This window comes from Papio anubis, chromosome 14 (assembly GCF_008728515.1).
Source record: "Papio anubis isolate 15944 chromosome 14, Panubis1.0, whole genome shotgun sequence".
In the NCBI taxonomy this organism is placed as follows: domain Eukaryota; kingdom Metazoa; phylum Chordata; class Mammalia; order Primates; family Cercopithecidae; genus Papio; species Papio anubis.
In genome coordinates, this window is record NC_044989.1 from 73767325 (window position 1) to 73783683 (window position 16359).

Sequence of the window (16359 nt, forward strand, 5' to 3'; positions counted from 1 at the left end):
TTAGAGTGTCAATTTTAGATCTTTCCTGCTTTCTCTTGTGGGCATTTAGTGCTATAAATTTCCCTCTACACACTGCTTTAAATGTGTCCCAGAGATTCAAAAATGTCATGTTTTAAGAAGGCTTACGAATTTGTGTTGGGCCACATTCATGGTCCTGGGGCTGTGGGTTAGACAAGCTTTAGGGAGAAAGCATCCGCTCTTTTACCTCTGAGTACGATGTTAGTTGTGCGTTTTTAATAGATGCCCTTATCATTATTGATGAAGTTTCTATCCCTAATTTCTTGAGTGTTTTTAATAATAATTTTGTCAAACTATTAATCGATGTATTACATGAATTGATACTAGGTTATTAAACCAGCCTTGTGAAAATAACTCACTTTGTCACAGTGTATTAACATTTTATGTGTTGCCTGTCATAGAAATACACACACACACACACGCTTGTATTTTGTTTGAGTTATTCCATCTATATTTGTAAGATATATTGGTCCGTAGTTTTCTTTTGATGCCTTTGTCTGGTTTGGTATCAGGGTAATATTGACCTCAACGTGAATTGAAAGTATTCCTATTGTTTTTGGAAAAGTTTGTGAAGGACTGGCGTTAATTATTTGAAAGGTTGATTGGTTACATCAAATGGGTCTGGGGTCTTTTTTTTTTTTTGCAGGGTGGGACATAGTATTTTAATTACTTAATCACTCCTTTTTCTTGTTGTGGGTCTATTCAGATTGTCCATTCTTTCTTAAGTCAGTTTCAGTAATGTGTGATTTTTCTGGGCGTTTGTCCATCTCCTCTAAGTTATCAAATTTGTTAACATACAGTTTAAAAATAATATTCTCTTATAATGCTTTGTATTTCTGTAAAGTTGGCAGTGAAGTCCCCTTTTTTATTTTTTATTTTGGTAGTTTGAGTCTCTTTTTTCCTTGGTGAGTCTAGTTAAAGGTTTTAAAATTTTGTTGATATTTCCAGAGACTATCTTTTGTTTTGATTGCTTTTCATTATTCTCTATTTCCATTTGAACCCTTCTGCTTTGCTCAGGTTTAGTTTTCTCTTTTCTAGTTTAAGATGGAAGACTAGAATATTGATCTTTATTCTATTTGTAATATACATGTTTATACCTATAAATTTCCCTCTGAGTACCAGTTTAGTTGCAACTCATAAGTTTTGGTATGTGTTTTTATCATCTTAAAATACTTAAAATTCTTTTTCATGATTTTTTTTTGACCTATTGGTTGTTTAGGAGTCTGTTGCTTACTTTCCGCATATTTGTGAGTTTCTCTGATTTCCTCTGTTGTTGATTTCTAAATTCATTTCATTTTGATTTGAGAATATACCTTATGATTTTAATTATTAAAATTTTTGAGGTTTTATGGCCTAGCAAATGGTCTGTCTTGGGGAATGTTCCATTTGTACTCAAAAAGAATGTATATTAAGCTGCTCTCAGATGGAATGTTCTATGATTCTTACTAGGTCTAGTTGTTTATAGTGTTGTTCACATCTTATATTTCCTTGTTAGTGTTTTGTCTAGATGTTCTGTTCTTTAAAAAAAAAAATTAGATCTTTTTAGGAAGTAGCTATATGCTTACAGAAAAATTGAGCAGAAAGTACAGAATTGTTATTCACCACTTCCTCCTTCCCTCCTTTCTGTGTTGCAGTAGTGTGGTATATTTGTTGTAATTGATGAGCTAGTATTGATACATATCATTATTATTTATTTGTTTATTTACTTTGAGATGGAGTCTCGCTCTGTCTCTTGAAATATCAACAAAATTTTGACAACATACAGTGTGGCACAGTCTTGGCTTACTGCAACCTCAGCCTCCCGAGTTCATGCAGTTCTCCTGCCGCAGCCTCCCAAGTAGCTGAGATTACAGGCATGTGCCACCATGCCCAACTAATTTTTTTGTATTTTTAGTAGAGATGAGGTTTCACCATGTTGGTCAGGCTGGCTCGAACTTCTGACCTCAAGTGGTTTGCCTGCCTTGGCCTCCCAAAGTTCTAGGATTACAGGCTTGAGCCACTGCACCTGGCCAATACATTATTATTAAAATTCATAGTTTGTATTAAGGTTTACTCCGTTTTGTACATTCTTTGGGTTTTAAATGAATAATGACATGTTTCCACTGTTATGGTGGAACATGTGGTGTCATATGGAATGATTTCACTGTCCTAAAAATCTCCTGAATTTCACCTGTTCATCGTTCCGTCCTTATTTCTGAAATCCTGGCAACCACTGATATTTTTGCTGTTTTTGTAGTTTTGTCTTTGCAATGTCATATAATTAGAACCTTACAGTATGTAGCTTTTTCAGAATGACTTCTGCCACTTAAGCAATGTGCATTTAAAATTCCTCCATGTCTTTTCATGGTTTAATAGCTTACTTGTTTCTTCCCCCTTGATTTTTTTTTTCTTTTTTACTGTGGTAAAATACACATAACATAAAATTGACCATTTAACCATTTTTTAAGTGGCATTAAGTACATTCACATTGTTGTGTAACCATCACTACAGTCCATCTCCAGAACGTTTTAATCTTCCCAAACTTAAATTCCAACATCTGCCATATCTGAGTCTGGTTGTAATGCTTGCTCGGTCTCTTCCAAACTGTGCTTTTGTCTTTTAGTATGCTTTGTAATTTTTGGTTGAAAACCAAACATGATGTACTTGGATGTGAAAGGAACTGAGGTAAATAGGTCTTTATTTATCTCATTAGAAGTTGTATTGTATTTACTGTTTGCCATACTATAGGTTTCAGAGACTAAAATTTCCCCTGGTGACCTTGATTTTTATCTCCCGTTGGCTTTGGGTTTCCCTAAGGATTTCTTCTTAGGTAAGATCTGGGATGTGGTGTTCTTTCAGTTACATTCCTCTGTTACTATCAGGAGCCCTACTGATACAGTGATAAAGTTTTGGGGTGAGGGGAAGTGTTCTCTAGTCCAATGATTAGGTCTCAGTCTTTCCTCTGGGCCGTGACCTTCATCAGTGTTTCTCATCCCCCACTCACAGGTGAGACAGGAAGGCTAGAAGGGGCTGGAGTTGGTTATTTCTCTGCTCCCATGTTGAAGGATCCAGTGGGCTTGAGTTGGTTATTTCCCTTCCGCTTCCTCAAAAGTTACAGTGGGCTGAAGCTGGGTATTTCCTTTCCCTAAGGTCAGTTAGTCTGTAAAACTCTAGTTAGTTAGGCTCTAGTAAAACAGTTTGAGGGCAAGTTTTCTAAGAAGAACAAACTACTCTGGGAATATTCAAAATGGGTATCCCCCAACCCCCTCCCCCTAACTGGGGAGTAGGTATTTTTCTGTCATCTTAACTGTGGTAACATGCTAGGGGTTGTGGAGATAAAACTTACAGAAGTATGGAGGCCCTTCGTAAGACTGGTTTCCCTGCAGCTTTTGATTCTCAAAGTCTGCATTGCACCTCCAGCAATTTGTCAATTATACTAGTTTTTTCTTCCCTAGTACTAGTTAGTTCCCACAATGGTTTCTGTTCTTGTGTTTCTGCTCTGGTAAGTTGTGATTCTCTGTGTATATCTCTCTGGAACTTTTGAAACAATAGTTTGTCCTTCATCTCAGTTCTCTGATGGATATAAGAAGAGTTTTGATTTTTTAGTTTGTTCAGCTTTTGTGTGTGTGTGTGTGTGTGTGTGTGTGTGTGTGTGAGAGAGAGAGAGAGAGAGAGAGAGAGAGAGAGAGAGAGAGAGAGAGATGGGGATGGGAATGATTAGATTACTTCAAAGCTCTTTATATGCTTCACCAGACCTCTGGTTTTTTTGTTTTTTGTTTTGTTTTGTTTTTTAAGATGGTATTTCACTCTTGTTGCCCAGGCTGGAGTGCAGTGGCATTATCTTGGCTCACTGCAACCTCTGCCTCATGGATTCAAGTGATTCTCCTGCCTCAGCCTCCTAAGTAGCTGGGAATACAGGCATGTGCCACCATGCTCAGCTAATTTTTTTTTTTCTTGTATTTAGTAGAGATGGGGTTTTACCATGTTAGGCTGGTCTCGAACTCCTGACCTCAGGTGATCCACCTGCCTCGGCCTCCCAGAGTGCTGGGATTACAGGCGTGCGGTTTTGCTTTTAAACAGACTTTATCTTTTAGAGCAGTTTTAGGTTCACAGCCACATTGACTGGGCAATACAGAGAGTTCTCATCTGTGCCCTGCCCCTCCCCATAGTCTCCCTCACTGTTAACATCCTGAATCAGAGAGGTGTCTATAGCTTGTCTTTTTATTCTTTTGACAGTGTTTTTCACAAAGCAGAATAAGTTTTTAATTAAGTCCAGCTTATCAATTATTTCTTTCATAGATTATATGCCTTTAGTATTATATCCAAAAAGCCATCACCAAACCCAAGGACATCTAGATTTTCTCCTATGTTATCTTGTAGGAGTTTTATACTTTTGCACTTTGCATTTAGGTCTTTTTATACTTTTGCACTTTGAATTGAGTTAATTTTTTTGTGTGAAGGATGTCAGGTCTGTGTCTGGGTTCATTGTTTTGCATGTAAATGTCCAGTTGTTCCAGCACCATTTATTGAGAAGACTTTCTCCATTGTATTGCCTTTTGTTTATTTTTTTAATCAAAAAATCAATTGAATACATTTATATGGGTCTATTTCTGGGCTTTCAATTCTGTTTTATTGATCAGTGTGTCTCTATTTCGCTGATACACGCTGTCTTTATTACTGTAGCTTTATGGTAAGTCTTGAAGTTGGGTAGTGTCAGTCCTCCAATTTGGAGTCTTTTGCCTCTCCATATAAACTTTAGATTGAATTCATTGATGTGTATTAAATATTGCTGGGATTTTGATTGGGATTGCATTGATCTTTAATAGATCAAGTTGGGAAGAACTGACATCTTGACAATATTGAGTATTTCATGAAGTTGAAATACCTTCTCATTTATTTAGTTCTTTGATTTCACTCATCAAGTTTTATAGTTTTCCTCATACAGATCTTACATATATTAAGTTAGATTTATACCTAAATATTTCATTTCTTGGGTTGTTGACGTAAATGGTATTGTACTTTTAACTTCAAATTCCACGTCATTGCTGGTATATAGGAAGTGATTGACTTTTATATATTAACCTATATTCTGCAATTTTGCTAGTTTTACTTATTAGTTCCAGGAAAGTTTTGTCAGTTCTTTTGGATTTTCTTTTTTTTTTTTTTTTTTGAGATGGAGTCTCGCACTGTCACCCGGGCTGGAGTTGCAGTGATGCGATCTCGGCTTACTGCAACCTCCACCTCCCAGGTTCAAGTGATTCTCCTGCTTCAGCCTCCTGAGTAGCTGGGATTACAGGTGCCTGCCACCACGCCCGGGTAATTTTTTTTTGTTTTTTTTGTATTTTTAGTAGAGATGGGATTTCACTATGTTGGCCAGTCTGGTCTCAAACTCCTGACCTTGCGATCCGCCCTCCTCAGCCTCCCGAAGTGCTGAGATTACAGGCGTGAGCCACTGTGCCTGGCCTAAATTTTCTATATGGACTGACAGTGATGTCATCTGCAAACAGAGAGTTTTATTTCCTCCTTCCCAAACTGTGTACCTTTTATTTCCTTTTCTTGTCTTACTGCATTAGCTGTGACCTCCAATACACTGTTGGACAGTGGTGAGAGGGCGTATTAGGTCATCATTGTGTTGCTATAAGGAAATACCTGAGGCTGGGTAAGTTACAATGAAAAGAGGTTTAATTGACTCATGGTTCTGCAGAGTATGAGAAGCTTGGTGCCAGCATCTGCTTCTGGTGAGCTTATAATCATGGTGGAAGGTGAAGTGGGGGCAGGCGTCTCACATGGTGAGAGCAAAAGCCAGGGAGCAAGGGAGGAGGTGCCACTCTTTTAAACAACCAGGTCTTCTGTGAACTTAGTGTGAGAGCTCACTTACCTCTAAGGGAATGGTGTTAAACTAATCACGAAGGATCTACCCCCATGATCCAGTCTCCTTGTACCACATCCCACCTCCAACACTGGGGATTACATTTCAATATGAGATTTGGAAGGGACACATATCCAAACCATATCAGAGAGGGAATCTTTGCCTTGTTCTTGATCTTAGAGGGAAAGCTTCAAGTTTCATTAGGTATGATATTAGTTGTAGGATTTTTTATAGGTACTCTATATCAAGTTGAGAATATTCTCCTGTATTCCTACTTTAATGAGAATTTTTATTGTGAAGAGGTTGTCAAATGTTTTTTCTGCATCTATTATATGATCATGTAGTTTTTCTTCTGAAGCTTGTCAATGTGATGGATTATATTAATTGATTTTTTTTTTTTTTTTTGAGACAGGGTCTGGCTTTGTCACCCAGGCTAAAGTGCAGTGGTGCGATCTTGGTTCATTGCAACCTCTGCCTCCAAGGCTCAAGCCATCCTCCTACTTCAGCCTCCTGAGTAACTGGGACCACAGGCATGTGCCATCACACCAGGCTGATTTTTGTATTTTTTTTAGAGACGGGGGTCTCACTTTATTGCCCAGGCTGGTCTCGAACTCCTGAGCTCAAGTGATCTGCTCACTTTGGCCTCTCAAAGTGCTGGAATTACAGGTGGGAGCCACTGTGCCCAGCCTTAACTGATTTTTGAATGTTAAATCAAGTTTGCATACGTGGGATAAATCCACTTGGTCATGATGTACAATACTTTTGTACATTGTTAAATTTGATTTGCTAATATTTTGCTGAGAATTTTTACGTTGATGTTCATGAGAAATAATGGTCTGTAGCTTTCTTTTTTTGTAATGTGTTTGTCTGGTATTGGCAGTAGGGTAATACAGACCTCATAGAATGATTAAGAAGTATTCTCTCTGAGTCTGTCTTCTGAGAGATTTTAGAGAACTGGTACAATTTCCTCCTTCAGGGTTTTGTAACATTACCAGTGAACCTGTCTGGGTTTGCTGCTTTGTGTTTTAGAAGGCTATTAATTCATGAGTCAGTGTTTTTAATAGATATAGGCCTATTCATTTTGTCTGTTTTTTGTGTCAGATTTGACAGATTGTCTCTTTTCTTTTTATTTATTTATTTATTTATTTTTTTATTGAGACAGAGTCTCGCTCTGTTGCCCAGGCTGGAGTGCAGTGGCGCAATCTCAGCTCACTGCAAGCTCTGCCTCCCCGGTTCACACCATTCTCCTGCCTCAGCCTCCCATGTAGCTGGGACTATAGGCGCCCGCTACCGCACCCGGCTAATTTTTTCTATTTTTAGTAGAGATGGGGTTTCACTGTGTTAGCCAGGATGGTCTCAATCTCCTGACCTCGTGATCCGCCCGTCTCGGCCTCCCAAAGTGCTGGGATTACAGGCGTGAGCCACTGCGCCTGGCCCAGATTGTCTCTTTTAAGAAATCATTTATTTTATCTTGGCTATCAAATTTGTGGGCATAGAGTTGTTTATAGTGTTCCTTTATTATCCTTTTAATGTCCATGGGATCTGTTGTGATATCCTCTCTTTCTTTCTTTTTTTTTTTGAGACAGACTTGCTGTGTCACCCAGGCTGGAGTGCAGTGGTGCAGTCTCCCTCACTGCAACCTCTGCTTCCTGGGTTCAAGTGATTCTTGTGCCTCATCCACCTCAGTAGCTGGGATTACAGGTGTGTGCCACTATGACCAGCTAATTTTTGCATTTTTAGTAGATTTAGGGTTTCACCACATTGTCCAGGCTGGTCTCGAACTCCTGGCTTCAAGTGATCTGCCCACCCTGGCCTCCCAAAGTGCTGGGATTACAGGAGTGAGCCACCATGCCTGGCCTCATTTTTGATGTTTATAATTTGCATCCTTTATCTTGTTTTATTAGCCTGGCTAGAGGTTTATTGATTTTACTGATCTTTTCAAAAGAACCAGCATTTAAGCTTTCACTGATTTTCTCTTTGTTTGCTGTTCTCAATTTCATTGATTTCTGCTCTACTTTTTTTTTATTTTCTTCTCCTCACTTTAGGTATGATTTATTCTTCTTTTTCTAGTTTCCTAAGTTGGAAGCTTTGATAATCGATTTCAGATTTTTTCCCTAATATATACATTCAGTCTTATAAATTTCCCAGTAAGCACTGCTTTTGCTGCATCACGAATTTTGTTAAGTTGTATTCTTACTTTTATTTAGTTAAAATATTTTAAAATTTCTTTTGAGAGTTCTTCGTTGACTCACATGCTATTTAGAAATACGTTGTTTAATCTCTTAAGTATGTTGGGATTTTCCAGCTATTTTTCTGTTACTGATTTCTAGTTTATTTTTTCCTTTATTGTATATATTTATACAACATGATGTTTTGATATACATATACTTAGTGAAATGGTTGCCATAGTCAAGCAAGTTAACATATTCATTATTTCACATAGTTGCTGCCCTTTTTTTGGTTGCAAGAGCATCTAAATTCCTTTTAGCAAGAATCCTAAATATAATACAATATTATTAACTATAGTGCTTATATTTTACATTGAATTGCTAAACTTGCTTGTCCATCATACCTGCAACTTTGAATCCTCTGACCTACATCTCCCCATTTCTTCCCCTGTTCCTCACTTCTACTTCTTTGTACTTGACTTTAAAAAATAGATTTCATGTATAAGTGAGATCATGCAGTATTTTTCTATCTTCCAGGTTTATTCATGTGACAAATGGCAAGATCACCTTCCTTTTTAAGGTTGAATAATATTCCTCCCCTTTCCCCTTCCCCTCCCCGTGTGTATGTGTGTGTGTGTATGTGTGTGAGTGTGAGTGTATGTGTGTGTATCTCATAGTTTATTCATCAAAGGATACTTTAGTTGTGTTCATAGCTATTGTGATAATGCGCAGTGAACACGGGAGTGCAGGTATCTGTATGAGGTAGTGGTTTCATTTTCTTTAGGTTTTTCCCAGAAATGGAATTGCTAGGTCATACAGTAGTACTTTTCTTTCTTTCTTTTTTTTTTTTTTTTAAGACAGAATCTCGCTCTGTTGCTCAGGCTGGAGTGCAGTGGTGCGTTCTCAACTCACTGCAACCTCCGCCTCCCGAATTCAAGTGATTCTTGTGTCTCAGCCTCCTGAGTAGCAGGGGTTACAGTTGTGCACTACCCTGCCTGGTTGATTTTTGTATTTTTAATAGAGGCGGGGTTTCGCCATGTTGGCCAAGCTGGTCTCAAACTCCTGACCTCAAGTGATCTGCCCATGTTGGCCTCCCAGAGTGTTGGGATTAAAGGCGTGAGCCAGCATGCCCAATGGTAATTCTATTTTTAATTACTTTAGAAAACTTTACACTGTTTTCCGCAATTGCTGCACTGGTTTACATTGCCACCAACCGTGTACAAGGGTTCTCTTTTTTCCACACCCTTGCCAACACTTATCTCTTGAATCTTTTTGTTTTTTAAATAATAGCCATTCTAACAAGTGTGAGATGATATTTCATTATGGTTTTAATTTGCATTTCCCTGATGATAGTAATGTTGAGCATCTTTTCCTATACTGGTTGGCCATTTTTCTTTTCTTTTTTTTCTGTTTTGGAGAAATGTTTATTCAGGTCCTTTGCCCATTCTAAAATTAGGTCATTTGTTTTTCTTCTACTGAGTTGCACGAGTTCTTTATATGTTGTGGAAATTGACTCCTTATCAGATATTATATGGTTTGCAGATATTTTCTCCTCATCTGTAGTAGACTGTCTTTTCATTTTGTTGTTTACTTAGATTTGAAACTCTTTAGCTTGATTTAGTTCCATTTACCTATTTTTGCTTTAGTAGCCTGAGCTTTTGTTGTGATATCCAAAAAAAAAAAACATTGCCAAGACAAATGTCAAGGAGCTTTTCCCATATATTTTCTTCTGGGAGTTTTATGGTTTTAAGTCTTCATGTTGAGTTCTTTAATCAACTTTGAGTTGATTTTTGCTGATGGTGTAAGGTAAAGGTCCAGTTTCATTCTTTTGCATGTGGAAATTTAATTTTCTCAGCACCGTTATTTGAAGAGACCTTCTATTCCCTATTGTGTCTTCTTGGTGCCCTTGTCAGAAATTAGCGAATCATATATGCTTGGGTTTATTTTTCTCTCTCTATTCTGTTCCACTGGTTTACATGTCTGTTTTTTATTCCAGTACCACACTGTTTGGGTTACTATAACTTTGTAATATAATTTGAAACCAGGAAGTGTACTTCCTCCAACTTTGTTTTTGTCTTACAGAATTACTTTGGCTCTTTAGAGTCTTTTGTGGTTCTACATGAATTTTAGATTTTTTTTTCTATTTTTGTGAAAAATGCCATTGGAATTTTCATAAGGATTGCATTGACTTTGTGTTGCTTTGGCTAGTACATACATTTTAACATTATTAATTATTTCAGTCCATAAACATGGAATATCTCTGTTTATTTGTGTCCTTAATTTCTTTCATTAGTTTTGCAGTTTTCAGTGGATAGATCTGTTGCCTTCTTGGTTACATTTATTTCTAAGTCTTTTTATTTTGTTTTTTGGTGCTATCATAAGTGGGATGGTTTTCTTGATTTCTTTTTCATATAAGTAGTTATTTGTGTACAGAAGTGCAACTGATTTTCATATATTGAGTTTGTATCCTGCGACTTTACTGGGTTTATTCTTTTTTTTTTTTTTTTTTTTGAGACAGAGTCTCACTCTGTTGCCCAGGCTGGAGTGCGGTGGCTCGATCCCTGCTCACTGCAACCTCCACCTCCTGGGTTCAAGTGATTCTCCTGCCTCAGCTTCCCAAGTAGCTAGTACTACAGGTGCGCTGCCACACCTGGCTAATGTTTGTATTTTAGCAGAGATGGGGTTTCGCCATTGTTGGTCAGGGTTGTCTCAAACTCCTGACCTCAAGTGATCCACCCACTTTGGCCTCCCAAAGTGCTGGAATTACAGGCGTGAGCCACTGTGCCCGGCCTGTTTATTCTAACAGTGTCGATTTTGGAGTCTTGTGGGGGGTTTTCAGTATATAGGACTTTTTTCCTTTCAATTTATATTTCTTTTTCTTGCCTAATTGCATTCCAATTCCAATACTGTGTTGAGTAGAAGGGTGAGCGCAAGCATCTTTGTCTTGTTTCTGATCTTAGAGGAAAAGTTTTCGGTTTTTCACCATTGAGTATGATATGAGCTGTGGGACATATAGCTTTTATTATGTTGAGGTAGTTTTCTTCTGTTTGTAGTCTGTTGACTTTTTTTTTTTTTAAATAATGAAAGGGTGTTGAATTTTGTGAAGTGCTATTTCTGTTTCATTTGAAATGATCATGTGGTTTTGTCCTTCCGTTAATGTGGTGTATTACGTTGATCAATTTTTGTATGTTGAACCATCCTTGTATTCCAAGAATTCTACTTGGTCATAGTGTGTAATCCTTTTAATGTATGCTGAATTCTTATTGGTGCTATTTTGTTGAGGATTTTTACATCAATATTCATCAGGGATATTGGTTTATAGTCTTCTAATGTCTTTGTCTGACTTTGGTATTAGGCCTTATAGAATGATTCGGCCTCATAGAATGATTCGGAAGTGTTCCCTCCTCTGCAATTTTTTGGGATTGTTCCAGGAGGATTGGTGTTAATTCTTCTTTAAATGTATGGTAGAATTCTCCAGTGAAGCTAGCTTTCTTGTCCTGGGCTTTTTTTTTTTTTTTTGGAGACAGGGTCTTTCTTTGTCACCCAGGCTGGAGTGCAGTGTTGCAATCTTAGCTCACTGCAACCTCTGCCCTCCAGGCTCAAGCAATCCTCCCACCTCAGCCTCCTAAGTAGCTGGTACCACAGGCAAGCACCATTATGTCCAGCTATTTTCTTTGTATCTTTAGCAGAGACGGGATCTCACCATGTTGCCCAGGCTGGTTTCTAACTCCTGAGCTCAAGCGTTTCTCCTGCCTTGGCCTTCCAAAGTACTGGATTACAGGTGTGAGCCACTGTGCGCGGCCATGGGCTTTTCTTTGTTGGGAGGTTTTGGATTATTGATTCAATTTCCTTGTTACTGGTCTGTTGAGATTTTCTTATTTTTTCATGTTACTCAGTCTTGGTAGGCTGTATGTTTCTAGGAATTGATCTGTTTCTTCTAGGCTGTCCAATTAGTTGGAGTACAGTTGTTCATAGTATTCTCCTATAATCCTTTTTATTTCTATGGCATTGGTTGTCATGTCGTCACCTCTTTCATTTCTGATTTTAGTTATTTGAGGCATTTCTTTTTCTTAGTCAGTCTAGCTAAAGGTTTGTCAGTTTTGTTGATATTTTCAAATAACTATTGGTTTTCTTGATTTTTTCCTACTGTTTTTCTATTCTCTTTTCTTTATCTCTGCTCTAATCTTTTTTATTTTTTTCCTTCTAATCACTTTGGGTTTAGTTTCTTTTTCTAGTTCTTCAAGGTGTAATGTTAGATTGTTGACATGAATTTTTTTTTTTTTAATATAGACATTTACAACTGTAGATTACCTTCTTAGTCCTACTTTTGCTACATTCCATAAGCTTTGGTATTTTGTGCTTTCATTTTTGTCGTAATTTATTTTCTTACTTCCTTTGTTACTTCTTCCTTGACCCGTTGTCTTTTTAAGAGTTTGTTGTTTAATTTCTACAAATTTCTTGATTTTCCACTTTTCTTTCTGCAGCTACCTTCTAGTTTCATTCTGTTGTGATCAGAAAAGATACCTAATACTTTGTGGCCTAACATGTGGCATATCCTGGGGAATATTTCATGTGCACTTGAGAAGAATGTATATTGTGCTGTTGTTGGGTGGAATGTTCTGTATATGTATGTTAGGTCCAATTGGTCTGTAGTGCTGTTCAGGTCTTTTCTTTCCTTATTGATCTCATTGTTCTATCCATCATGGAAAGTTGGTTATTGAAGTCTGTCACTGTTTTTGGAGAGCTCCCTTCAATTTTATCAATGTTTGCTTTAAGTATTTAGAAGCTCCAATGTTTGATACATATATAATTACTCTATCTTATTTGTGCATTGACCCCATAATGTTCTTCTTTGTCTATAGTATCAGTTTTCTTTAAAAATTTATTTTGTCTGATATTAGTGTAGCTACCACGGCTCTCTTTTGGTTACCATTTGCATGGAATATCTTTTTGAATCTTTTTACTTAGAGGCTGTGTGTGTCTTTAGTTCCAAAGTGTCTTTTAAAGGGCAGCATATAGTTGGGTCCTGTTTTTTAATCCTATGGAATTTTTTTTTTTTTTTTGGTAATTTCTTTGTCCTTTCATAGCTTGTTTTTCATTTCCTCCCCTTCTACCTTTCTTTGTGTTTAGTCAATTTTTTTGGTAGGGATATATTTTGATTCTCTTATTTCCTTTTGCGTATATTCTATAGCTATTTTCTTTGTCGTTACCATGAGAATATCATAAAACTTAGGAGGATAACAACCTGTTTAAACTAGTAACAACTTCACTTCAATCACATATAAAAACTCTAGTCCTTTATAGCTGTGCCCCCCAACCTCCACCTCCCAGGTTCAAGTGATTCTGCTGCCTTAGTCTTCCAAGTAGCTGGGACTTGTAGTCTTCCAAGTAGTCAGGCCACCATGCCTGACTAATGTTTACGTTTTTAGCAGAGATGGGGTTTTGCCATTGTTGGCCAGGCTGGTCTCAAACTCCTGACCTCAAGTGATCTACTTGCCTTGCCTCCCAAAGTGCTGGATTACAGGCATGAGCTTGTACCCGGCCAAAGTATTAGTACCCTGTTAACAACATTTTACTGGTGTCACAAGTAACATGTTTATATATTGTTTAATCATTAACATACTTTCTTAGTTTGTTTTCTCTTGCTTATAACAATACTTGAAACTAGGTAGTTTATTTTTAAAAGTTATGGAGGCTGAGAAATCCAAGGTCAAGGGTGAGGGCCTGATGAGGGCCTTCTTGCTGGTGAGGACTCTGCAGAATCCTGAGGTGGTGCAGGGCACATGGTGAGGGGGTTGGCCATGCTAGCTCAGGTCTGTCTTTCTCTTCGTATAAAGCTACCAGTCCACTCTCATGATAAGCCATTAATCCATTAATCCATCAAGTCATTGAGCCGTTCAAATCTGCCCTCATGATTAATTCGTTCATGAGAGCCCAGATCCCTCATGACCCAATCACCTCTGAAAGGTTCCACCCCTCAATACTGCCATGTTGTGGATTAAGTTTTAACATGAGTTTTAGAGGGGACAGATACTCAAATCATAGCATGTAGATTTATAGTTAATTTTTATGTTTTGTCTTTTAAATCCTATAAAAAAATTAAGGTGGAGTTACTCACCAGAATTAAAATAGTATGTTTTTATATTTGCCCATATATTTACTTTTACCAGAGAACTTTATATTTTCCTATGATTAAAGTTACTATCTAGCATCCTTTAATTTCAACTTGAAGGACTGCCATTAGCATTTCTTCCAGGTGAGGTCTAGTGGTAATGAACTCTCTCAGCTTTTGTTTATCTGTGAATGTTTTAATTTTCCCTTTTACAGGTGCATGCCATCACGCCTGGCTAATTTTTGTACTTTTAGTAGAGATGGGGTTTTGCCGTGTTGGCCAGGTCTGGAACTCCTGATCTCAGGTGATCCTCCTGCCTCGGCCTCCCAAAGTGCTGGGATTACAGTGTAAGCCACTGCGCACCTTGTATCTTTCTTTATCTCTTGGAGGATCTGAGATACTATTTTAAAGTCCTTTGGAAGTATAGTTTGTAATCTAATTTTTAGTAAGAGGGTTATTTTGTTTTCTCTTTGTGTGCATTCTTCTCTACCTGCGCGCTTTTGTGGTTGTTTCTGCTTTGTCCCTTATGGCTGCTTCTTTAGAAGGAAATCTTATATTGGAAACTCTGGGTTCTTATTCTTCAGGGATATTGGGAAAAATCTCAAGAACCAATCCCTGAACCAGTGGGTGGCTTGACCAGGTCATTTTTGTTTTATTGCCTGTAATCTGTCCATTTGTGTTCCTTCAGCCTTAGGCTATGGTCACAACTTTTATTGCCTTCTTTCACTAGCAGGAGAGTGCTGCTCCAAACCCTTACTTCACAAAATGATCCTGACTTTTGTTCCCACTTCCTGTGCTATGAGTTGATTTCAATCCCTATTATTGGGGTTGAGTTTTAATTGTCTCAACCAGTAAGATTTAAAAATAGACAACTTGCTTGTTTCTGTTTGCTTCTTTTACCTCTGTGGGTAAAGGAGGTTAAGGAGCTGCTGTGGTTTATGCAAAGTATATTGTGTCCTAACTGAGTAACCTTAAGTCCCTGTTTCCTTATTTTTAAGTAAGGATAATAGCTTGTATAATGGTTGTGAAATCAAAATGTCATATATGTGAAAGGGCTTTATGAACTGGGAAATATGGCCTAAATATTAGTTTATTTTTGTTGTATAATCATAGTGATTGTGTTATTACTCTATTTAAGTCTGCTTTTGATTTTCAGATTGTTCCATTGACCTGTCATGTATGGCAACAGATATTATATCAAGGCAATAGTAGAACACAAATTTCTGATACTAATGTGGTCTGTTTGGAAACAACAGCTCAGCAGGGTTCTGGGGATGATCAGGTATGTCTTCTGTAACTGGCTAACTTTTAATTTTTTTGATAAGCAGCACAAGAAATTCTGATTTAGCTATGAAGAATGGAAAGAAATAAATTAATATTCATTAATATTCTGTTTTGTTTTCTTTTCTGTCTTTTTTTTTTTTTTTTAAGACAGGGTCTCACTCTGTCACCCAGGCTGGAATGCAGTGGCATGATCATAACTTACTGCACCCTCCAACTTCTGGGATCAAGTGATCCTCCTGCCTCAGCCTCTTTAGTTACAGACATACACCATCAAACTCACCTAATTATTTTTTTTTACATTTTTTATAGATGGAGTCTCACTTTGTTGCCTAGGCTGGTCTTGAGCTCTTGGCCTCAAATGATCCTTCACCTTGGCCTCCCAAAGTGCTAGGATTACAGAAGTGAGCTACCACTCTCAGCCAAATATTCTATTTTTCTAATAGATTGTTGTAAACTTTATGTATATGTAGAAGAGCAGTTCACTTTTTTTGAAGGCAGATCTCAGGACTTTTATTTTTATTTTTATTTAAAATTTTTTTTATAGAGATGGGGTCTCTCTATGTTTACTGGGCTGGTCTTGCATTCCTGGCCTCAAGCGATCCTCTCGCCTTGGCCTCCTAAAGCTATTGAGATTACAGGCATGAGCCACTGTGCGTGGCCTCAGGACTCTTTATATTCTTCACAAGTATTCTTAAGAGCTTTTGTTTATGTGGATTATCTATATAGATATTTAGCATACAAGAAATTAAAACATTTAAAAATATTTATTTTAAAATTTATTTTGAAAGAACAAACCTATTACATATTACCAAAAGTAGTATATTTTAAAGTAAAAAATGACTATTTTCCAAAACAAAAAAATTAGTTGGAAGAATAGCATTGTTTAAATTCTGGCTTACTAGAACTCAGTTGGTGTGTTACTCAGGGTT

At 37.4% G+C, this 16359-nt stretch overlaps 1 protein-coding gene across 1 annotated transcript in view; it reads left to right on the plus strand.

Moving 5' to 3' along the window:
- Positions 1 to 16359, plus strand: part of ALMS1 (ALMS1 centrosome and basal body associated protein) — a 221054-nt gene that overhangs the window by 10355 nt on the left and 194340 nt on the right. Inside the window, exon 2 of the mRNA XM_031655501.1 lies at positions 15303 to 15428. Coding sequence (XP_031511361.1) covers positions 15303 to 15428 — 126 coding nt within the window. The remainder of the gene's footprint in view (positions 1 to 15302; positions 15429 to 16359) is intronic.